Here is a 25,497-nt window from a genome sequence, read left to right on the forward strand (position 1 = left end):
AAGCACAGGAGCAAGAACACAGCTCTGCTTCACTCCACTGATGACTAGAAAAGTGTTAAGAGTATCATCCTTTATCCGGAATCTGTGCAAGCACGCCGTTATGAAACTGGTGTGCCATGCTGATGAATTTCTCTGGGCAACCAAATTTTGCTACGAGCTTCCACAAGTCCTTGACAACTGACAGTATCAAAGGCCTTGGTCAGGTATCGATGCACATTGTACAGACCTCTCTTCTGCTCCGGGCATTTCTCTTGGAGCTGTTAGGCAGCAAACACCATGTCGATCATTCCTTAGCCCTTTCTGAAGCCACACTGGCTCTTGGGTAGATGACCATCTTCTAGGTAAAGGACTGACTGATTAAGGAAGAGATGACTAAGAGAGAGAAGCTTCTTTGATTGTCACAGGACAACCTATTTCCTTTTTCTTTGTAGAGATGGACAGTGGAGGCATCCTTGATCTCTTGGGGGATAACTTCATCTTGCCATATAACCTAGAAGATTTCAGTCAGCTTTTATATGAGCAGTGGACTCTCTTCCTTGTAGATATCTGCTGGGATGGAATCAGTGCCGTTTGCTTTGCCATAATAGAGGAGCCTAATGGCATACAATATCTCTTCTTCAGTTGGAAGTTCAACTAGAGAGGGACTGACTTCAACCTGAGGTATAGTCAGTGGCTTCAGCATTGGTTGATGATGGTCTATTAAGAATACTTATAGTAATGTTCAGCCTGTGTCTCCAGGATCATGAAAGGAACCCAGAAATGGGAAATATTCAGGCAAATATAATATTCAGATATGTATCTGTCCATGAATCTGTGATCTCCAGGAGTTTGATACCTCTAAAGCAGATGGCAACCCACTTATGTCTTCTCATTCTGAGTGATTTTTTTCTCCTCCATCCCAAAATACTTTTATGAGAAGTTTATGCAACACACTGGTGGCCTTCCTCGTTGTATAATGTCAAGAGGTACCAAGATATACAGACTCTTTTGAACATATGTAGAAATACAATGTCTAGGATGAAGTAAGCCATTGTCCTATCTTGTGTGTTGAGGGTTTTGTGTCCAGTTCTGGGCACATTTCAGGAAAAGTATGCGTGGGCACATGCAGAGGAGGGTAAGCAGGATGACGCAAGGACTAGAAACCATGCTACTGGCTGAACAATGTATGCAAAGATAACCTGAAGAAGAAAAGACTTCAGAAAGAAATCAGAAAGAGTTAAAGTCCTATCTTAGTGAACGTGGTGAATGACAGCTGCCTCAGATATATGAAAGGCTGTCACAGAAAAGTAGTTAGATGAATTTTGCTCCCGTACAGAAGAACTAATAGCAGTGAGTAGAACCTGTAGTGGGGCAGGAAGGGGAACCTCAAAAAAAGGTTGACTATCAGACCAGGGGTTTGGAGTAATATAAGCCTAAAGCCCTAAAATGGTTCTTTGCTCCCTTAGGCTGCAAAAAACCCAAGCCAATCCCATCTCCGAAGTCTCAGAGAGTGTGTGTGGATGGATGACCAACGGCAGAGAAGGTATGGGGTACAGGCAAAAAAGCTAGACTAGGGATCAGGAGGGATCAGAGCTGATCTCTATCTGGCTGTGTGACTTCTGAGAATTCATTCCTTCTCTCTAGACTGCAGTTTCACGATCTTTAAAATTAAGAGAACGAACCATATATTTTTGAAATGCCTTCCATCTCTAGGGTTCTATGATCCAAGGATTGGCTCTCTCTGGCTTAAACCCATAGTTTAATATTTCTGTGGTACAGCAAGACCCTACTCCTTTGAGGAATTTCAAGCCCAATCCAATGAAGTTCATAGAGAACTGGCCTTGAAACCAGGACAACCCACATTCAAGTTCTGTCTCTGACAGATAATGGCTGTGTGGCCTTGATTAAGTTAGGTCTCCAAGCAATCCTGAGGCCATCTGTTGCAGAGAAGGTGCTGACCATGCTTTTGGGTTCTCTGCAACGATGAAATGATGGATCCAGTCCCTATCCCTTCCTTGTATAGGCTTGGGGCCTATAGACAGGGGCCTTGACCAAAATTCTAATCTTGAATACATTACAGTGCAATTCTTTTACAGGCTCTAAGCTATTCATTCCTTAAGGAATATTTGTGTATCTTCTAAGATTAGGAGACAGTGTAAATGGGGTCACTGATGAGTTGCAGGAGGCATTTAAGGTTTTCTCTACTGTGAATGAACCTACGGAAAGCCCAGGGTTTCTATCTCAAAAAGAAGGATGGAGCAGTTCTATTTTCTCTTATTTTTGAAATGGTTCCCGGTCGATACCTTGCCAACACTTTCTACTTGCAGAGAGGGAAAAAATAACTGTAATAAACAGGTTAAAATTTGCTCGGCTATTGCCTGGGATTGTTTATCTACATTCCATTGTTTCCATGGTGATGACTGAAACCAAAGGCTTGTTTTAATGGCCTGTCCCGCACGGTTTGCATATTATAAAAATCAATAAAACAAAAAATAAAAAGTTCCATTATTTGGGGCCATTAGTGGGGGGAATGGAGGACAGCCCATTGTAGGATGCCTGATTTTAGAGGAATATGCACACTGGCGTGCCCAGATAAGCTGGAAGCCTTTTCAAAAGAAGAGAATATTACAAAATATCCTCCTTCCAGAATGAGCTTGGAGTCAGCCTCTCTTTGTTAGAACATCAAATAATGACAGAATTCTTAAAAAACCAGAGCAGTTGCAAGATTGTTTTCCTTTTAGATTGGAACTGTTCTGAAAGACAGGGCATTCCTGGATTCGAGGGCTATTCATTCTTTTTCTTATAAGCTCATAGAAAGGATGTGTTCAAATGTATGACTGACCTTGATTTTCATTGTTCTCATTGCACAGCTCCTCCCTTCTTCACACCAACAATCCACTTTGCAAACCACCAAATTTGGTGCTAGCTAGCGCTGAACTGAATATGAAATAGCCTCGAGGATTCCACAACCAAATGGAACTGATTATACAACGAAAAATAAACTTGAACAGGGCTCTGGGACATCATGTAATGTATTTTACTGTGTTTTGCTAGGTTATATGAATTTGGAAGCAAGAAAATTTGTTTTCAAGTACAATGCCTTTCCTTTAGAAAACCAAAACACAATGCCTGTTTTGGAAGAGAAAAAAGAGCAAATAAATGAGAAGATCATTATTCAGAAACTAACCATTTGCTATTAACTGTGAAATCTAAAGGGGAGAGCTTGAATCACAGCATGGCCTACCCCACAAAGTGTGTGCTTAGCTTCAAAGCAGGTCTGAGCTGTTTAACTATGTGTAGAGAGACATGCTGATAGCACTCAGCAGACGGTGAACCTTTTGGAGGGGACAGACAGTTCTTAAATACCTGTCATCAGTATTACATCGTAGACACACTAAGATGGAACAGAAAGATTCTCATGTCAAGCCTTCACTATTACTACAACACAAATGACTTCATCTGTGCAATTAGTGAACAGGCTGTTCCCGCTTGGGAAACAGCTCCAGAAGGAGAAGCTTATTTGGGGTTTGGTTTGTCCATTTTTTTTCTGCTGTGAATGTTGCAACTTTAGGCCGACTCAATCTCTCAACTTAATGCTTGCTGCCAAAATGGGAAAGCTTTGCCCTCAAATGATTAAGACAAATAAAAAGAAGGAAAAGAAAATTAAACACAGCCCTTCCACCCTCAAACTACAGATTATATCTACCTACACCTTATAATCTCTGTGGTCAAAATGTTTTAGCACTTTCACATCTGTAAAGTCAAATTAAATGGATTTTTACTTAATAAATTGGCTTTTTCCAAAGCCATGCTTTGTTACTATTATCATTACCTTATTGAGCTGTTTTGGCAACTAATTCCAGAAAGCTGAAACTAATTAAATTCCTTTACTTAAAGGAAATCAAGAGCAAAGGAAAGAAAACCTTTTCTTCTCTACCCAGTTTCTACTCGCTGGAGAGTAGGCTACAGCTAAAGGCAGATCTTTGGAGATTTAAAATTACTATAAGGGTAGTAGAAGTGAGGAATACCTCCAATAATGGTCATGACTTAAGCTTCTAATACAAGAGAAAAAGGTCACATATTTACACATAGGAAAAAGAAAAAAAAAGCCCACACCAAAAAATGGAGGTATAGAGATTGCTTTCTTAACTCTGACTCAGCAATGAGACTGAAAAAGCATTCCCAAAGGCCTACTTCATAGAAAAAACGAAAAGGAGTTTCCTGTTTTTTTCATATAGGCCCTTCTTCCAATCCTAATAGATCCTACTGTTGGCAGACACCAGGGACTATCAACAGTTATTAAAGAGATACCAGTTTCTTCCATTAGCAAGTAAAAAGTAAATGTGGCTGGTGGAACAATAGACCATGGAGCATTCCCATTAAAGAGCAGCATTAAAAAGTTATTTATGCTGTTGCTTGACTGGTGACCTTATTACGTATTACAGCCTCATCCCATTTGAGAGTTTGCGGGACGTATTTTCTAAGCAAATTATTTTTACTTAAAAAAAGCCACTTCATTCAATTTCAGGTCTGATTTTAAAAGGATGAGAACAAAAGCTGTTATTTTATAACCAAGGCTCTCTTCAGTCTTAGTAATTGTTGTATTGTATAGTTTGCCTTCTGCCATGTTACAAAAATATAGTTTTTAAAAGGTCAAAAATGTTTCAAAGCCAGGATGCATCCATGCTGTGATAAGACTGTGCACTCACTTCCTCATATATCTGCTTGAGATGGAAATTAATGGATTCAATTTCAATGAACATGTATTGAAAGCCTGCAATATGCAATATACTCTTTTAGACACATGGGAGACAAAGCAAACCTAGATGATATGTATGTCTAGCTATAACTGTGTAAGACATTCATGGAAAGTGATATGAAAGTTCAAAGGAAAGAGAGATCGCTGCAAGTAGGGCATCAGGGAAGATGGTATGCTAGCTGGGTCTAAAAAGACAGGTGAGCTTTCATCTGGGTGAGGTATGGTAGGAATGGATACTTTCTCAGATCTGTCTCAGGAGCTGATACCACACACAGGGCATTTTTCAGCACAGCAGCGGGGTGGTAAGGCAGGGCAAATGTGCCAACACCACCAATTCCAGGCACTTCCTAGTCTTTTTGTTGTCAATTACAGCTCTGGTCTTGGGCCAGATACCATTAATTTGGAATATAGGGCAGAAGATATAAGAAGGCATCAGAAAAAAAATGTACTAGATTCCACAGCTGTTCAGTGGGTACAAAAATTATGAGAGATCTTACGGATGCCTGAGTTATCGTCAGTGGGTTGTTGGGCTTGGAACATAAATGTTGGGTGTCTCAGGACTTAGGCTCGTTAAACATTTTCATCAATGACTTGGAAGCATATCAAGCTAAGCAAGGAAGAGCTTAGAAGGAAGAATTTTAATGTGAAATGATCTTAGTAAATGGAGGTCGTCATTCCATAAAACCTTTCCAGACTACAGCAATGAGACCCTTACCTGAAATCAGAGCCCTTGTTATTTAAACCATTCATTTGGCAATGAGTCACATAATATCTCCTAACATTTTTTTTGGTTGTGTTTTCTATTATTGATGCTTATATTATTAATTTTAAGTAATTAAAAATAACTTTTAAGATTTTAGATTTTGTCAGCCCCTAGAAGATGTGGAGTTCTCTGAGAACCTCCTTTTTATATGGTAGAGTCTCAGTATGTATTTGATTGATTTCAAGACGAATGTTTGTTTGGAAATGAAATCCTGAGATTTATACATCAAACACAGAGGTAAATATCTCATCTATACACTGGCTATACTCTCTTGTAGCACCTACAGCATAAGGTTTCACAACATCACTCAGTTATGAAAAGATCAGATGCTCACATACCTATGAAAGATCAGCTCATTAAAGTAGGGCTGCTGAATCCACGAAGCCTCATCTTCTCTACTTGTCTGAGAGCCCATGACATATTAGACGATGGAAAAGGAACAATAGATTTTTTTTTCCATCTCCATTGGTGAGGAGAAAAATAGGCTTAAGCCGAATCATGAGAGGATTCATATTAAACACAACGCCTTCCTATTCCAAAACATTTCTGAAAGGTCATTCAAAACTGGAGCAAGGAAAGGACACTGGGCAACCTTCTCAGAGGCCTTCAACAGGGGATAGCATTTTACCAGGGGAACTCTGAGAATGATAATTTACCTCTAGAGGAACTTACCCACACCATAATTAAATGTTTTTAGAGCCTTTCAAGTTTTTATTCTTCTATAAATTTCCATGATGGAAATGGAAATGGAATTCCATTCCATGGAATGGGTTATGTCACCTTGATTACTAATCACTGTATCTTTGTATCTTATATCTCAGCTTAGCTGATTGTCTGACAACAGAAATGATAAAGTCCTCTCTTCTTTGTCCTTTTTTAAAGGTCCATCCAATTAAAAATAATCATGATGAACTTTTCAGGGGGATTTCTAAAATAAGAATGGAAGTATAGTAAAGTGTGACCAACGTTGCCAGAAGCCTTCTTACCACCTGAGGAAAAAGGAGGCATAGCTGAGGGTTTTTAGGCAGTCCCCTCCTGCTTTTAACTTTTGCTTTTGGAGAAACAATTGGTTACTACAACAACACAGCATCACACAATTTTTGTTTAAGTGAGAAAGTGAAGGAGAGAAGTGAAACAGATGTTAGAATATCCTTAGGAGAGTTCTGAAAATAACTTGACTCAACTTTTCATCTCAAAGGAATCGGTGTGTAGTTTATAAAAGGCAAGTTTAATAAGATTATTAAAATCTATTTTGTAAGTTCTTATAAAGGACTAGAATTTTAATACATAGGAATATAATGGCCAAAGTAAGCATTTCTCATTGACATAAATGAAATTATTTTTAATTTCTTTAGCAAGTCACTTTACCCTTTTTTGGCATTCATTGCTTCACCTGTAAGACAAGGAAACTGGACGAAATGCTGTCCATATACTGAAAATATTTTTATTCATGCTTGTGAAGACTGTTAATTGCTGAAAACATACAAGATTAACTATGTAGCAAAAATACGTATTACCTCTAAATCCTACGATTTAGAGCTGAAGGGACCTCAGCAATCAGCTGGTGCAACTCTTTCCTTTTACAAAAGAAGACACTGAGGCCCAAAGAGGTTAGCTGACTTGTCCAAGGTCACAAAGAGAGTAAGAAACAGAGCTGGGATTCTGAACCCATTTTACAGTAAATTGTAAAATGTGAGGTTTCTTAGCCTATATTTTAGTCTTCTTAGTCGTTCACGTAGGTATTTAATAAGATCTAGAGATGACCACTGCTTGTGGGAGGGCTGAGAAAGGCAATACAAGGTCAATTTAATTTCATCGACATTTATGAGGGGCCTACTGTGTGTGGAGTCAGCACCAAGACTTCAATGGAAAAAAAAAAAAGAGCTGGCCTGTCCAATCTAGGTAGACTGAGGCAGCCACCACTCGGTCACTCGTTTTCATCCCTTAGCTTATTAACGTTTTGAGAAAAAGAAGGCAAAATAACTTTTTTAATGACTGCCACACTGGCAATACCGTAACACTGCTGCATTACAAGGTTAAAATGTGGGAATTTCCATAGTTTGTGAACTCTGGGGATGGAGCTCGTTATTTTAAGCAACCTGTTCAGAAACAAAGCAGTTTTACTAAGCGGTGTTATCTGGGTGATACTTCCTAAGAGCACACATACAACATTCACCCTTTAACAGAAGCCATGTTTTGCTTACGGATTTAAGGAAACTCGATGGGTTGTGTGTCCAGGGAAACATTTAAAATTTGTACTGTAATTACAAGGGACTATACAGATATGGACTTGTTTATTGTTAATCCTTGGCTCATCATTGGTAGTTTTTTTTAAAATAAATTTTCAAGTAGAAAAATTCTGGAAGTCTTAAGTATGGCTTAGCATCAAATCTAGCTTCAGATTGAAGGAGATATAGAACAATCCTATACTTCTAGAGTAAAACAGTAAATTTAGGTCAATTCAACAATTGTGAAATAGTACCATCCAGCAAGTTTGTCAACTTTTCCATGGAACAAATGTTTTAGAGACTTCTCAAGCTATTCCCTGCACCATTATTTACAAAGGGTTGTCTCTAAAGGTGAGCGGCTCCTACAACATGTGCAGATTAAATATTCTTTTTGAACAGCGAGTCCTAAGGGGTAGCACCGATGCTTAGCTAACTCCTTCAAGAGGACACCACATTTATAGTCAACGTGGACTGTTACCACTGACCTTGGTATAATATATGATGACCAAGTGCTGAAAGGTGTCGTTCTCTAGTAAACAGGAAGAGAACCATCTTCACAACCACACCTGAAGTCTCCATAGGTAATTTGGTGATTTTGAACTGTATTGTCTTTTGGACAGAAAATTAGTTAGTAAATGTTACGAAAGTGAACTCACGTGAACATTTTCATGCTGAAACGACTAGTACAAATAGTCTCCACAATTTAACCAAGTTTAATGTTTGGATAGAGCTAATTAGGAAGTATGCTACCTGCTATTAAACTCAAAGTAAATGGTTTTTGTCTTTCAACTTACATTTCATCACTCAAGTATCACAGCTTAGTGCTTGTAATACCATTATGCTTTATTTTAAGTAGGCTGTTCACTTTTTACTTCTTCAGGTATACTGGGGTTATAGATTCTTAAATGTGGTAATAAGATGCACGGTGTCAAGTTACTCGTCTACCAGGATAATAAAAAATCCTTTGCATTTTTAAAACACAGAAATAATTTTTGACTTATTGCGTGGCTGGTTATTAATTCCTGTATAGGTCAGATAAAATTCAAGTTAGTCATTATAGAAAAATTTTCACAAATTCAGATGATTCTTAGATAATATTTTTTCAACTTGTGATTAGAAGCCATTATGAAGAGCTGAAAAATCTTAGTCTAATAAATATTTTGTGAGAGAGGTGATCTCTGAAAGTTGTCATCCTCTAACATAATAGAAATGGCTTTTACCTTAGGACTAAAGAATATAAGTTGTCAAAACATCCCTCCTCCTATGCATGTATATATTATGTAGATATAGAAGTTCTATAAGGCCAACGTGAAGTTCAGTCACTAAAAGAAGATTCACTATCCGAACTCTCTTTGGCATTTGCTTCACCTTCCCCATCAGGCACTGGGGCGTCTGGCCTCCTAAAAAAGAAAAGGGAAAAAGTTTTTTTAAACGCTTTTTTCCAGTTGAGCAAAGAACTTAGTTAACTGTAAATGAAATTCATCTTAACATAGAATATTTCTAGTAACAAGGCTGCCAAGCCTGCCGGGCTTAATTGTGGGAGTCTCCCCCTCTACCACCACCAAGCTGTCCTCTCTGGCACCTTCGGCATCCCAGGGATTAAGTGCAATTCCTCCCGAGCCCACGCACTCGACTTTCCTTCGCCAGTCCTTCCATAGTTCGCTGTTTCAGCATTTTCTGCCTCTTGTTGCCATGGACACGGGGTTGCAGACAGAGATGGGAGCTGTAGGGGCAGGCAGGGCGAGCGTTCAATGCCAGCAGGCTCCAAGTGAGGGAGAGGTACAAGAGAAGGGAAGGAAAAGAGGGATGTTCGGGGAAGACACAGAGGCTTGAGGATGGCCAGCAAATTCAAAGAAGCCTCAAGGAGACATGGATAACAAAGACGTAGAGTAGGTAAGGACAAACAAAACCTTCAAGGCAAATGCTGGAAAAAAACCCATTCCGTGAGGCCCCCATGATATTTCCAAGGACTGCTGCTGGAGAGACATAAGCGTTCTTGCAGATGAGCTTCGTCACTTGTGATATTTTTAAAAGGTCATGATAGCAGCAGCTGAGGCTGCTTGGATCCCTGGGTTGTCCCGGCACTGCGACGACAAAGTCTATACATTTTAATCGGGCCAGTAAAATTCCATGGCAGAAGAGAATACGTCTGCGTGAGGGGGCCAGTAAGGTTGTAACACATAGTTACCTGTTGTAAGTCAAAAGAAACCCTCCAAGTTTTCATTTCTTCCTAAAAGTGACTGTAGGCTCCCTGACTCTTGGAGACTTCGTGCCTCCAGTAAATTCACCTTTTTCCTTTGATGAGCTCACAGGAGCCTGGATTCCTTCGCAAAACCTCCTCTAGAAGCCCTCTCTCTAGCAGGGGCTTTCTTTAAGTCCCAACTAAAAACCCACCTTCTACAGGGAATCTTTCCCAACCCCTCTTAACTCTATAGTCTTCCCTCAGTTAATTATTTCCTATTTATACTCTATGTAGATTGTTTGCATATATTTCTAGTCTCCTCCATTGCACAGTAAGATCCCTGAGGGCAGGGACCCTCTTTTACCTCTAACTGTATCCCTAGTGCTTAGCACAGTACCCTACATACAGTAGGTGCTTAATAAATGTTTACTGATTGGATGAGTGCACAACATGCCAGGACAGGCTCTTTGCTAGCCATCCTCTCCTCTTCTGATGCTCACTCCATCTGCCAACATCACCCTGTCGAGCTCCTTGCTGCTTTCTCCTTCAGTCCAAGGTAGTCTCTCTCCTTTCTTAAGGGGTTTAATACCTGGCTCACAGCTTTCTTCTTGGACCCCACCGCTACACTTCTACTCAGGAGTGCCAACTTTTGAGTTGCTATTTCCCCTAAAGTGCTGACCTCCCAGATCATCAGCCCCTTCAACTGCTATGCTCTCTCTCTATACCCCTCAGCGTAGTCATGAACCCAAAATGGTCATCTCTGTGAGCTCCAACTCTGAAATTCCCCTCTCTCATCAGGATTTTCTATCCATCCACTGTCTCGTCCCCCTGAACTCCATTTTTCTTCCTTCCCACAACGTTCACTCCCTCCACATCTCCCTGTTCTCTGGGTCCAACACCTCCTGTTCTGGTTTCACTCTCCTCTAAAGTCTCAGCCCAACAGTTGGTTAGCTTATCATGCACCATCTCCGAGCCCTGAATCCTTCTGGCATTCATACCTGCTAATTCTCAACCTCAGATCACTCCAACTACCTCTGGTCTTTGCTATCATTCCCAAGATGCTCCAGAGTGGGGAGGGGCCAACCTATGGCCCTCTAGGTCCTCAAGTACAGCCCTTTGATGCTTCCCTCATATGGCCTCGAGGCTGCAGGATCCCCACCCCTGCTCTAAACACTACTGAAGGAAGCTCTGTAACTTTACCAATTGGTTCCACTACAAATTCATGCTAAAATAATACCAGCCAATATTCACACAGTGCTTTAAGATTTCTAAAACACTTTACACAATAAGTTAATTTGATCTTTAGAATAACCACCTGAGGAAGATACTATTATTATCATCATTTTACAGACGAGGAAACCGGGGGCACAGAGAGAGAGAGTCCTAGCATTAACTGGGCCTGATCCACTGCATGGCAATCCCTTCATTCTTAACTGGTAGACTTGCTATCACACTTCCCATAGTGAATGTTTTAAACCTTCTTTTCCAGTTAAATCATCCCACCCCTCCTAGTAGATAATCTTACCTCCCAAACTGGGGAAACTCATCACGCATTCCCTTTTCTTTCCTACCTCACTCATCATCACCTCCTTTATTTCTGCCTTCCAAGGGGCTGCTGTCTCTTTTCCTTGTCAAACTAAAGCATTTTATTTGTGCCCTAGGTCTTACCTTCTCCCATTCCTAGGGCAGCCTGCCCCAAGGACAATCCAATCTTTCCCTATCTTCATTGCTTTCTATCTAAAAACAGTTTCATAGGATCTGGAACAAAAAATGACTTTACAGATTACCTAGTAGTCCAACCCCCTCGCATTCTACAGATTAGAAAAAACAAAAACAAAACAAAACAAAAAAACTAAACGAAGCCCGGGAGGGAATTTTGCCCAAAGTTATACCAGTCCACATGGGTAGTAAGTAACTTAGATAGGTTTTGAACTCAGGTCCTCTGGCTACAAATTCAATGATCTATCCATTACACCTTCATATCTGATACGCTACAAAACAGAAAAATACTGGCAACGTTCCATGGCTTTCAAATATAAATTTATACAATGTTTCACATTTTTGGACAACGCTGTGGTGTAATGCTCCTGGAGGTCAGCTACAGTGTTTTTGCCATTCTTTGTATCCCCAGCACTCAGCATGGTGCTTGACACATAATAAATGCTTAATAGAGATTTGTTGACTGACTGATTGACCAATAAATACAGTCTGCCACATGACAGAAGTCAAAGAATTTCAGTGTTGGAAGGAACCTCGGAGATGAGCTAGTCTGACAAGGTCCTGAACAGTAATCCCTGCTATGATGTCCCCAGCAAACAGTCTTCAAGCCTTGGCCTGAAGACATCCACTAAGAGGGAACCTACTACCCTCATACGGCAGTCCACTTCACTTTTTGGCCCTTAGGAGCCTGTAGGAGCAATAGCATCTACATGTCGGGCCAATTTCCCAGGTCCCAATTTATGTTCCATTTGCACAGGACGTGAACAATCAGCTAGAATCAGCCACAACCACCAGCGGATGCTAAAGTTAACACAGCAATATGCGAGGCCTATACAACTGAGATTGGCCCAGTTGGGCCAAATAAAAATTGGCCACAAGACTGGAGGTAGCAGATATATTTTTTCCCTTGGCTGTCCTCAGACCAGGCCTGCATAATGTACGGTCCACGGCCCACCAAAGCGGCCTGCGGGTAGCAGGTTGGGCAGGCCTGCCTTAGACCATATAGATACTTTCTTACCAATTACAACTGGAATAAAAGGTAAATTCCTAGCAAAAAGGCACCGATAGTACAATATTCCATTTTTCAATTATGGGCCACATCAAAATTGAATGACCATCTAGGACAGTGCAAACAAATAACAATGAACATATCTCAAATCATTTTAAAATAATCTAAAATCCGAAAAGACTAAGAGTTTGAGATTAGGAGAAAAGGGACATGAGAAACATAAAGGATAGGAAATCAATGAAGCAAAGAAATCACCTTCCCTCGACCCTACATACATACATTTAAGTCTGGGTTAAGTTGGCCTGCCTAAGTTCTAGCCCATGTGTTTGCATCAGGGATTTTTAAAAAAAGCCCTGAAGCAAAGTATAATGGCGTTTTTAAAGCCTGTATCCCTGCTATTTAATGGCATTTCCCCCACATACTCAGGGGGGAAAGGAAATCTTGCTTTTTCAATTTCAGGATGATGCACATATTGGAAAATTAAATACAAGTTGAACCAAAAATCATATTCTATGCCTTCATCTTGATTTCATACATTAATCTTGCATTTAAAACTTATTTTAATAGGAAGAAAATATTTTTAAAAACATTTGCTATGTTGAACCAGGATGCTAAAATAAAGCTCCGTCTCCTATGGTTTAACAGAATATTTTCAATTCAGATAAAAAACAAACAAATCACAACACCTTAGTGCTAAAACCTAGAAATGAAGACATCAGGTTTATGTGCCATATTTAAAATATCTGAACGACATTCACCAAAAGGAATGAATATATCAACAAAATCTAGAAAAATTACGTAGTTACGGGCTAAATCAGTAGCAGAGAATCATATATGCGCGTGTCGCCAATTTCTCAACTTTCAGTTACAGATTTTTAAAAATTTAGTTTGCTACAGAGCACATTTGGCAAGCAGATGATAATATCACCCGAATCCAGGTTACACATGAACTCTCCGAGTCAACTGAAAAGATGCCTTCTAAGCCGGAATCTTTTGCTGAGGCTAGATTCCTCTTCAAAGAAGGAACTCCTATGTCCTTGACCGAACAGGCCCAGAAATGGAAAAGGACACAAAAAGGGCCCTTTGGCTGCATGAAGTATAACCTCTCTGATTGAAGAGCCTTTGGTACAGACAGCATCTTCCTGTGACACTTAAATGGAAAGATTCGATCATTTTAAGGGCTCGAAAGCACCTGAACCATTCTCGATAAGAAAACATATTTATGCATGTAGACGCGCAGCTAACAAAATGGCTCCTGTCTGCTTTTTAACTCAGAACAGTTGAACAGCCTGTTCCAGCTCCCTAAAAAAGTAGTTCTACAATCATCTGGGGGCTCAGACTAAGCAGACTAAGCATGAACGCAACTCTTAGGACATCGCAAGGAACGCGTGACGGGGCTACCGTGAAAGATCCTTTTCAAACTCCCCACCAAATCTATTGTACATTTCAGAGCAGCAATAAGAGAGTAAGACAGCAACAACAGCAAACACATCCCACCTCTTCGGAGATGCTATGACTGGGCTGTCTGAGTCCTCAACGTAAGCCTTGGAGCAGTGCTGAGAACTCACAGAAGAGTCAGACAGCTGACCGGGGAAACGGAAAAGAGAAGCCACATGAAATCCTCACAGTGGAGCTCCATCCAGCCTCAACAGGCGGTCTTGCAGAAAGATCAGACCACCAAGACTCCTGCACTCGGCTTGCATTGGCTATCTGATGATCCACTGGGAGCCCCGATCCATTAATTCCTACTCTCATATCAACGGAGCTGGTTTTGCTGAAAGGTTTAAAGTAAGGCAATTATTGACATGTGTCGTCATAACAATTCAATTATAGTTCTACTCTGGCCGTACCAATATGCTACAAAACAACCCAGATTTAGAAGCAGCTCTGCCAAATTTCAGTTTCAGAAATCTATTCTTGCAAAAGCACCCAATATATGCTAGTTTCCTCAATAGTTTAAGAAAATACATGAAAGCATAATGAGAAAAGACATTTTAAAGAGCAATATCTTCAGTAATGACAAAGACGTATACTATATTTCTGAATGAATAATTCAAATAAATTAATTCTGGACAAAATCCACTGTAAATTTTCCATTGTCTCTTTCCCTCTATCAGTTTAATATCCACTAATATATCCTTCCATACACCTTTATATATCATTGGCATCAGGGACTAGTTTTTACCCAGAATAGAAAATCAATTTCACATTATGGGAAAATAGGAGATAATTTTGTTTTAAAAAAAAATGAACCAAAACCCAAGATTTTTGCACAATTCTATCTTCACTCAAAAACTTTCCTCAAAAACCAACTCAGCAAATAAAACAATGGTACTATGACAATTATTTTTCTGAGAACAAAACCACATCTCCTTCCTGCTGTCACGCTGACTTAGTTTTCAGGCTGAAATTCAACACTATCACTTGATTTTCAGTAGTTCTTTCTCTACAAGGGAATCAAACAGAATTCTTGGACCACATTTATTGTAAACCTTAGTTTTGTTCTTTTGTTTCTTCATGCAGGCAGAGCAGCATTGTTTCTACCAGTTGTCATACGAGTCTGTAGAGATACACTTACTACCTAAGGCTATAAAAACTTTTCTGTTTATACTTTTAAAGAGAAAAGACAAACAGACCGATCTATACTAAACAGTTCTTCGCTGAGGCTTCTTATGCACAAAAGAGTCTAAATGAGAGAAGAGAAGAAAGGGGACTTTCTTCAGTTGGCACATGGTACTGATCCTTCATCATCTCTCCACCTTTGCCAAAAGGAATGTCTTTAACTTTTACGTAAAAATGATTTACCCACTGTCAGAGCTGCTCCATCAATATAAAGTTGGAGGCCATTTATCATCACATCTAGCTGTGCAATGTACTTTGAGTGGCTTTTCTGGTAGTGATTAGATGCACTGAGCTATCCACCTTCTCTCACCCAAACCCCCTTGTGACAAACGGCATGTATTTGGGAGAAAGCTAGCCAGACTGAGGTTGTCGACTGTGGTTGAATAACAGTCTTTCCTCTATGAAAAGCTAAATGGTTACTGGAATTCGACCCTAAAACCTTGGCAATCATCTCCCTACCCAATGTTTCCCAATTTTCTCAGTCATTGACATGCCTATGAACACACCAAGGGGAGGCTTTTTTCTTTCCTGGCTTGGAATCCATGGATCAATCCAACAGCCCCCCTCCTAAATGCATTTATAGATGTATATAACAGCATATTATCCAGAAGAACGTTCCCCTCTCTACAAGGTTTCCTACTACCATAGTTCATCTAATCTTGGTCAAAAACTGGCAAAATTGGCAAAAAAAAAATAAAGTCAGGAAATCAGAAACATCATGACACATCGATTCCAGTCACATTTTAAAAAACAACTCTTGTCAAAAGGCACAGTAAGAACTACACTAATTCACAACTTTTTTCTTATGACGATACCTTAACTTTATCTATATGGTGCATAGTTTCAAAGTGCTTTAATACATTATCTCATTTGATTTTCACAAGGAGATAATACAAATTTGGGTGAGAATTAGATTCAAATTTATCTTTGTAAAGATACTTTTGTACCATTTATCTGGTATTCAAGATGTGTAAAGGAGAACTCATTATTTCCCCCACCCCAACCCACCTCTTTTCCCAATTTCTGTCAATGACACCATTTTCCCCATCTCCAGGTTCATAACCTTGGCATCATCCTTGACTCCTTAACCTCCCTCAGCTCATACAGCCCATCAGCTGCCGGCCCTTGCCCTTTCTGCCTTCACAGTATCTCTCTTCTCACATAGACGGGGCTTGAGTTCAGAATCTCACTGACTCCCGTCTAAACTATTTCAATGGCCTCCTCAATGGTTTCCCCACTCCAAGCCTCTCTCCACTCCATTCTCTCCTCCATACAGAGGATACCACATGTCAGAGCAATGTTCCTCAAGCACAGATCTGACTACATCCCTCTCCCTGGTCAATACACTCCAAAGATTCCCCTTTGCTTCTTAGATAAAAATAAAAACACAAACTCCTCTGTACACCTTTAAAGTCCTCCATGCTTAGACTCAACCTACATTTGTGGTCTCGCTGCACGTTACTCCCCTTGTGCACTCTATGGTCCAGCCAAACTGGCGTTCTTGTTGTTCTCCCCCTGCCTACTCCATCTCCATCTTCATGCCTTGGCACTGCCCCCGCTTCCATCCCTGGGACGCACTCTCTCTCTTCTCCACCCTCCGGGAATCTCTCTCTTCCTTCAAGATGCATCTCAAGCACCACCTTTTCCACAAAGCTTTCCCTGATCCCTCCCTAACGACCTTGTACTAGTTTGTCTTTATTCTGCGCGTGCTTATATATGTGTACATGGTGTCTCTCTTGCTGGAATGTAAGTTGTTTCAGAGCAGGATCATTTCATTTTTGTTTTTGCATCCAGTGTCCAGCACATAGTAGACATTTAATGGATGCTTACTGATTGAATTAGGTAAAAAGTGTGTTTTCAAAAAAAATTGCACGCTCTCAAAAAGTATGTGAAAACATGCTCCAAGTCACTAATAATAAAAGCGCAAATTAAAACAACTTCCAGGGTTTCACTTCACACCTAGCAAATAGGCAAAGGGGACAAAAATAGAACCTGAATTCCAAGGAGTTGTGGGAAGGCAAGAATATTGGTGTACCACTAGTGGCGTTGCAAGGCAGTCCTGTTTTGGAAAACAATTTAGTCATGCAAAATAAAGTAACTAAACTCTTCATACCCTTGACTCAGTGCAAGATCACGCAGGATTGACCTCACTGACCTCAAGGAGGTCAAAGACAGAAAGGGCCACTATTATACATTCAGAATTTTCATTAAGTTAGATGGATCTTCCATTCCCTTAATCAAAACACGCTGGGTTGTAGCTAAGCTCCTTAAAGGCAGGAACCATGATTTATTTCCCTCTGTACCTCCTTTAGTAAGTAGCAGAATATATTGCACACAGTGGGCGCTTTATGCAAGTTTATTACAAGGATTAATGAAAGAAAACTGGTAAAGTCTGCCTAAACTGCAGTTTGCTGACATACATCCCCTTTCAATTTCAGATACACAAAAACCTTACCTGAAAGAAATCTGCATGGAATAAAGCACTCAAATAATTGCTGAATGAAAGATTTTTTTACAGTATCAGTTTATGGGAGAAATAAATTTATTATTATTATTTATAATATCATGTATTATGTATGTTATATGATTTATATTATATCTATCATATATTATTACACCATTATTATTCTTTGCACAGGTCTTATACCTTAAGGAAGCATGTATAACACCTACTGTTAATGAGGGCCCACTGTGTAGCAGAGACTAAAACACTGGAAGGCATGACTATTACTGAATACACTGTATGAAGTGGTATCTTAAAATACATTATATTTTTATAACTGCCAACTAAAGGCTGGAGATGCTTTCAACTCACATTAGATGTGCATATGAATCCAGCATGGGGAAGAGAAGGGAATAAGGGCGTTATAAAGGAACTACTATGTGCTGGGCATTACAGTAAGTGCTTTTTATTTAATATTTTTACAGGTATTATCTCATTTGCTCCTCGCCACAATCCTGGGAAGCAGGTGCTAGCTCGTATTCTTCCCATTTCACAGTTAAGGAAACTGAGGTAGACAGCGATTATGGGATTTGTCCAGGGTCACACAACTAGTAAGTTTTTGAGACTGAATACGAACTCAGCTCTTTCTGACGCCAGGCCTGGTGCTCTGTCCATTATGTCCCCGGCTACCTCTACAACTTTAAAAGTGTACATCAGACTCAGGTGCAAGAACAGATGTTACATATTGAAGTGACGCTTCAGTGGAGCTGTGGAATTAGTTCTGATTACTGAGACATGCCAGTGTTGGAACTGTATGCTATCTGGAAAATGTCACGATCAGGGAGCCAAACATGTAGACTTTTTTCTGAGTTTTGGCGGGTAGAAATAATAGAGAATTCGGACATTTGTATTCGTTTTTAAAGCATGTGCACCCGCTTCCTGTAAAGTTGAGAGCCATGCAAAATTGCAAGGTCTACAGCTACCGCAGGATATAATGATGATGAATGATGAATGATGGTGACTAAATAGTTCAGAACACAAGGATGAATCAAAACTTGAAAGCCTCTGTACAAGAATTCAGAGCAGCTCTAAAGAGGCTGGTGAGGTATCTGGGCCTAAGGCAGAGCAGTCGCCAGATTCCTTTGAACTGAACAACAGACTTGATGAGGGCAGGGGCTGTCTTTTCCCTTTCTTGGTGTCCCCAGAGCTTAGCACAGCGCTTGGTACACAGTAGACTCTTAATAAATATTTGACTGCACTAATGCATTGTTGGTGGAGTTGTGAACTGATCCAACCATTTTGGAGAGCAACTTGGAATTGTGCCCAAAGGGCTATAAAAATGTGCATACCCTTTGACCCAGCAATACCACTTCTAGGGCTATATCCCAAAGAGATCATACAAACGGGAATAGGACCCACACGTACAAAAGTATTTATAACAGCTCTTTTTGTGGTGGCAAAGAATTGGAAACTGAGGGGATGCCCATCAATTGGGGAATGGCTGAACAAGTTGTAGTATACGAATAAAATGGAATACTATTGTGCTATAAGAAATGGTGAGCAGGCAGAAAGACTTGTATGGACTGATGCTGAGTGAAGTGAGCAGAACCAGGAGAACACTGTACACAGTGACAGCCATGTTGTGCGATGACTAATTTTGACAGACTTAGCTCTTCTCAGCAATGCAAGGATCTAAGACATCTCCAAAAGCCTCACGATGGAAAATGCTATCCACATCCAGAGAAAGAGCTATGGAGTTGTAATGCAGATCGAAGCAGACTACCTGCTCTTTTTTTTCCCTGTTTTGTTTTGTTTCTTCTTTCTTGTGGTTCTTCCTATTGGTCCTAATTCTTCTTTACAACATGACTAATGTGAAAATAGGTTTAATAGAAATGTATACGGAAAACCTGTATCAGACTGCACACTGTCTTGGAGAAAGAGGTGGGGAGGGAGGGGGAGAAAAGTTAAAATTCAAAAGCTCATGGAAATGATCGTTGAAAACTAAAAATAAATAAATTAACTTAAAAAAATATGTGTTTGACTGACCAACCAGAAGAGAATCTTGTTAAAACTTTTAAATCACACATTCTCACAACTCTGAAAACAAACATGTTTTGTAAAACTCATACAAGCCAGTACCTGTTTTCTGTTTGCTAGTCACTGTTATGGAGACCCAGTCAAACTAACCCTGTTATTTCTTAATTTGGTTCAACCAAGGATTTGGTAAAATTCAAATTTTTCGCACTCTAAGGTCTTCAATGAGAAGTCTCTAAGTATTATGAAAACCAAAAGAAGGGAGCTAAGGAGAAAAACAGCAGCTCACTCTTCTACACTACCTTCCCCTTCATGACGCTGCCTTACCTTTGGAAGATCCACCGGCTATTGACAGCTATGTGTATCAACAAGTTCCTAAAACTCCTCCCTAGATGATTAAGGTTGGTTTAACTGATCATTTAACACACTGGTTTGTCCCACAAGTGGAAGGGGAAGGGACAATTTATAAAGGAAGCTTATTCATCCACAAAAAATCAACAAAGAAATGAAACTTTTTTCATTGCCTTGGATAAATTCACTTCATAAATAAGAACCTAATTAACATTCTGTAGGAAGAATTACTTACTCAAGAAGATCTGGGTCCAGTCCTTCAGATATCATTTTGTTTCTTATTGCCATCACAGGAACACCCTGAACCAAAGAAACATGGAGAAAATACAAACATCAGAAACGTCTACTTACACAATTTACCACCTTAGCCATCCACTCTATATGTGCCCTTCAGATCTATCCCTTTTTAAAAATATAAACTACATAAAACCAGGTGGACTGTGAATTATTTTTTTTAAAGACTGCAATAACTATATTTCAATATAATTGGTTTCCTTCATAATTTTGTGCATTTTTAAATACATTTTAAAACCTTATTTTGAGAAGGGCTCCCTTAGGTTCATTTGGCCAGACTGCGAAAATCCTAAAAAAGTTAGGATTCCCTTGTATAAACCTAGGCACTGATGGGTACTTAAATGCCTTCTGAGACTATGAATCATTTTCCACCCTGTTCTTGCAAAGTCTGGGCTGTTCCTTAGGCACACCGCCATCAGATGAACGATAATTCACATTATTAAACCACAGGGTAACAAATGTTGCCACTATTCATCATATTCAGCTGAAATTGAAAATGTGTGACTGCAGAATCATTAAGGGTGACTTCTCCGTTTATTTTTTTCTTTTAATCAGACCTGTGATTTCATCCAGGTTAAGGGAGTTCCAATGAGGAACTGATAGACACCTGATACACAACTTAAGTGTTTTAGGGAACTGAAGGGGGGAAGTGACTTGCCCAGGGTCACAGAACTAGTATGCATCAGAGGCAAAACTTTAACATAGTTTTTCCTGACTCTGGACCCTGCTTTCGATCTACCAAGCCATGCTTTTCCACGATGGGTTGAAAAGAAATCTAAGTCAAGAGGGAATGAAAACATCGTTTGCTGGAGATGTTTTACGTTAAGTCACTTCAATTTTAGACATGATGACCAAGAACCCGGATAATTAGCAACTTCTTCAAACTCCTAAGCTTTAGGTCTATCCCTATGATTTTAATGACCTGTGATAAGTAGTGGGACAATCCATTATTTGAGGAGGGTGTTAGGAATGCACCAAGGTCATTAGCCATCACACAGCTATTCTGTGAATGAGAGAACTTGTCTTGCAACCTGGTAAGTCTGGCACCTTTAGAATGCCAAACTTAACATTCATATATATTAGTAGGAACACTGGAGAGCTAACAGAAGAGCTGTAAGATGTAAGTTAATGCTGTATTTTTAAAAAGAGACTTTTCAGTGTCTTTAACCTTGGCCTGATGATATGAGGGCTTTCTACAAATCCAACTGCTTGCTTTAATTTGATTTTAGCATAATCCACAGGCTATCACTGGAAAGGTTATACAAACAAGATATGAGTCCAAGAAAACAGAAAGGGAGGGGGAAGGAGAAAAAGGGAAAAATGTTTCCTAAAACATGGCAAAGGGAACGAAAGGAGAGATAGGGATTGACAGATTAAGGAGCTTGGATTCATAAGCACTTTATATTAACATGTTTCCCAGAACTGGTGGAAAGCCAGCTCAGTAGAGATGTGCATGGACCATGGAAGAACTCTGGTCCAAACATGATATGGTAAAGGTTAGAGAAAAAAAACCAAACTACCTTTTCAGCATCAGTCCTGCTACAGACTCCATCATGATCACCACCTTTATGCTAAAAACATAATGCATGATTCCTAAGAATACCGATGGAGCATCTGCCTCCAGAAGGAAGGACATCTTCAGCTGCCACTAATGCTGCCCAGAAAATCTGTTCTTGTACCCTATTCTGCCTCAGAGGTCAAGAAACACTGCCTGGCTTGTTAAACATCCAAAAGAAAAGAGTCTGGTGGTCTAAGGAGGACATGAGCGACCTCAAAACCTAAGTATACTGAGCTGTGGGATTTTTTTTGGCATGGAACAACTTGTTGCATGTCCAAGGTAAGTAAAGAGGAGGAGAGAAGGCAGCCATAAGGCTGATGTTCCAGAAAATCCCGTCTGGACTTGCGTCACTGGAGAAAGTGTATAAAGAAGCCAGACTACTGAGATCACGACTGCAGCACCAAGAGTTAAATATAAGTTCTTTATTGCATCACAGAAACTTATGTTTGGGAGTTTAAAATGGGCCAAGATATACACTGATTTGTTATTAGTGTTAATAGGAAGTGCCCTGCTAAATCCCTTTATGCTCTGTTGAAATTTTCCTGAAAGTTTAACCTAAGAGTAAGATTGGGGGGGGAATTTTAAAGGCCCTTCATCTGCTTTAAGATATAGAAATTGTTTCTTTTCACAATATCACCACAAAAAAAGCAGAATCACACAGCTGGAAGGGACTACAAGAGATCACGTATTTCAATCAGCACCTGAACAGGAATTCCTGACGAATGATTATCCGGTCACTGCTCAAAGACCAGTAGTGAAGGGCATCTTCTGAAGGCGGCCCATTCCCCCTCAGAACAACTTTTAATTGTCAGGAAATGTTTCTTTACACGGAGCAACATCTACCCATTAGTCCTAGCTTTGCCGCCTGGGGCCAAACAGCCCAAATCTCAACCTTCCTCCAGATACTTGGGAGCCTGCTCTCTCTCCTCGAGCCTTCTCCAGGCCAAACATTGGAAGCTCCCTCAGCTGTTCCTTCTATGGCATGGTCTCCTTGCCCTCACCACACACGAATGGATGTACTTGACTTGGCAACGTCTCTCTTCAAATGTGGTGCCCAGAACTGAACATAGGCTCCAGACGTGGTGGGACCAGGGTGGAACGCAGTGGGTGTATCAGCTCTTTCATTGTGAACACAATGTCCTCCTTAATGCAATTGAGGAAACTAGCAATTTTTCTGGCTTTCGTGTCACATTGGTAACTCATGTTGAATTAAGACTGTCTTCTACAACCCCCGGCTCTTGTGCCCAGGACCTATTGTCTAACCATGCCTCCCCTTCCCTCTCTTCATGTAGTTGATTTTTTTAACTCAAGCATGCAGTACATTTTGTGATTTTTCTCCTAGATTTGTAAACTTAAATGACAATTTAATTAACAAATAAAGAATGGAAAATCTGAAGACTATTTATTCTATTATGTTAACAAAAGAAGAAACAGCTTGCGAAAGTGATGGCAGGATTTAACAAACCTTTGCAGCCCATCTTTTGGAGGCAGTGGGGATAGTCAGCACTATATCCAGATGCTAGAGCAGGGCTGGGGAACCTTCAGCCTCAAGGCCACATGTGGCCCTCTAGGTCCTCAAGTGTAGCCCTTTGACTGAATCCAAACTTAACAGAACAAATCCCCTTAATAAAAGGATTTGTTCTGTAAAACCTGGTCTCAGTCAAAAGGCTGCACCCAAGGACCTAGAAGGCCACATGTGGCCTCAAGGCTGCGGTTCTCCACGCCTGTGCTAGAGCTTCAGCTGGCATAAAAGGTCATTAAGTAATTATGGCTGTTTTGATCCACCTTCTTTCTGGCTCTACACGTGTTAGCAACCTAGTCATATGTGAGATGGTGCCTGGGCATTTAGAAATGTTGTAGCAGTTTTTCATTGAGGGTGAAGATTTTTATATAAAATATTCTACATAGTAGAACGAAAATTTTTATTGACTAAATCATGATATGTTGGCACAAGCTAGTCTAGCAGCTTTCAATGGATGGATGAAAAGTTTAAATCTTCAAAATGAAATACTCTTCAGACACAAACTACTCAGTCACTGTGCTCCAAGTTAGTTATTTAGAATAGTGATTTTTAAATAACAAGGAAATATTAGACTGAGGGCAGCTAGGTGGCGCCATAGTGCATAGAGCCTGAAGTCAGGAAGACTCATCTCCCTGAGTTCAAATCTGATCTCAGACACTTACTGGCTGCGTACCCCTGGGCAAGTCACTTCACCCTGTTTGCCTCAGTTTCCTCATCTGTAAAATGAGCTGGAGAAGGAAATGGCAAACAACTCTGGTATCTTTGCCAAGAAAACCCCAAATGGGTCACAAAGAGTCAGACACAACTGAAAAGCGAATGAACAATAAAAATATTAGACTCACCATGATCAACTCATTACTTGTCTGTCATCAAAGACTTAGGTAATTAACTTGAAACTAGCATCTTTCAGTGTGGAGGTAAAGGGAAAACTTGCAAATGTCAGAGCAGCTGCTGCAATTTTGCCAAGGGCAGGCTTCTAAGTGGTTCAGTTCTCCATGGGCCGATCTAACTTTTCAAATGACATTCTTATGAAAGATTTAGAGTCTAGACTCCTTGGGTTTGGGTACCCCCAAAAGATGGGCTGCAAAGGTTTTTACATTCTACTCATCAATTTAGTAAGCTATTTCTTCCTTTGTTAACATAACAGGATAGTCTTCAGATTTTCCATTCTTTATTTGTTGATTAAATATTTGAGTTCAAATTCAATCCGTGATACTCTCTCTTTTTTTTTAAAGGCAATTGGGGTTACGTGACTTGCCCAGGGTCACACAGCTAGTAAGTGTCAAGTGTTTGGTCTGAGGCCGGATTTGAACTCAGGTCCTCCTGACTTCAGGGCCGATCTATCCACTGCGCCACCTAGCTGCCCTGAGGAAAGCAGTTTTTTTTTTCATACAGCATTCCTTGTGGTTAAAAAAAATGTTCCTGAAAAGCTGTATATAGATTAAAGTGCTGTAAACTGATTTTGGACACTCTGAGGGAGTTGATTACTTAATGGAATTTTGTGGAGATTCTTCTATGATGAGAATACTCCCCCACTGAATTACACATTATGTAAGCTCTGTGTTTCTCATATCAGGTTTTCTTTAAAGAAGGGTTCACTCGTCCTTTCCTGTTCCTATTTCTCACTGTTTGAAAGCATCTGAGAGAAACACCCCACAGTCCTGCAGCTAGGACTGTGATGAATGCACGACTGTTCTCGTTGGAAGGTAATCCTATTCCATAGCAGAGCATTTGCTTTGAGCTGCTTTTCAAAAAGGATTTCACTTTGTCCCTTTCAGCTCTCTCCTTCTATCTCTTTGGTAAGCAACGGGCCCCTTTACGAACAAGCAGCTGGGGAAGGATGTTAGCTGTGGCCATGGGACAGAGTACAGCTCACTGATCCATATGGAAACAGAAATTATGACCTTGGCCTCATACATACATGGTCTCTAGCCAATGGAATTAATCACAGGCCAATATAACTAAGCAGGAAAAAGCAAGAAAGAAAAGGATGGATTTATCACTAAATCATATCAAATGTCAGTCATTAAACTG

The 25,497-nt window shown here is 40.1% G+C and overlaps 1 protein-coding gene across 3 annotated transcripts in view; it reads right to left on the reverse strand.

Annotated features, from left to right (window-relative positions):
- Positions 1-6,710: 6,710 nt before the first annotated feature.
- WASHC3 (WASH complex subunit 3) overlaps positions 6,711-25,497 on the reverse strand; it is a 50,498-nt gene continuing 31,711 nt past the window's right edge. For 2 of the 3 annotated variants that reach the window (XM_020982350.2, XM_020982349.2), the window contains exons 6-7: positions 20,325-20,389; positions 6,711-9,129 (exon numbers count right to left, since the gene is read on the reverse strand). In XM_020982350.2, coding sequence (XP_020838009.1) covers positions 9,045-9,129; positions 20,325-20,389 — 150 coding nt within the window. In that variant the 3' untranslated portion in view covers positions 6,711-9,044. Of the gene's footprint in view, positions 9,130-20,324; positions 20,390-25,497 lie in introns of those variants that run through there. The other variant, XM_020982351.2, reaches the window with a different exon arrangement.

This window comes from Phascolarctos cinereus, unplaced genomic scaffold (genome assembly GCF_003287225.1).
Source record: "Phascolarctos cinereus isolate Bilbo 61053 unplaced genomic scaffold, phaCin_HiC Scaffold_1;HRSCAF=81, whole genome shotgun sequence".
Taxonomy (NCBI): Eukaryota; Metazoa; Chordata; class Mammalia; order Diprotodontia; family Phascolarctidae; genus Phascolarctos; species Phascolarctos cinereus.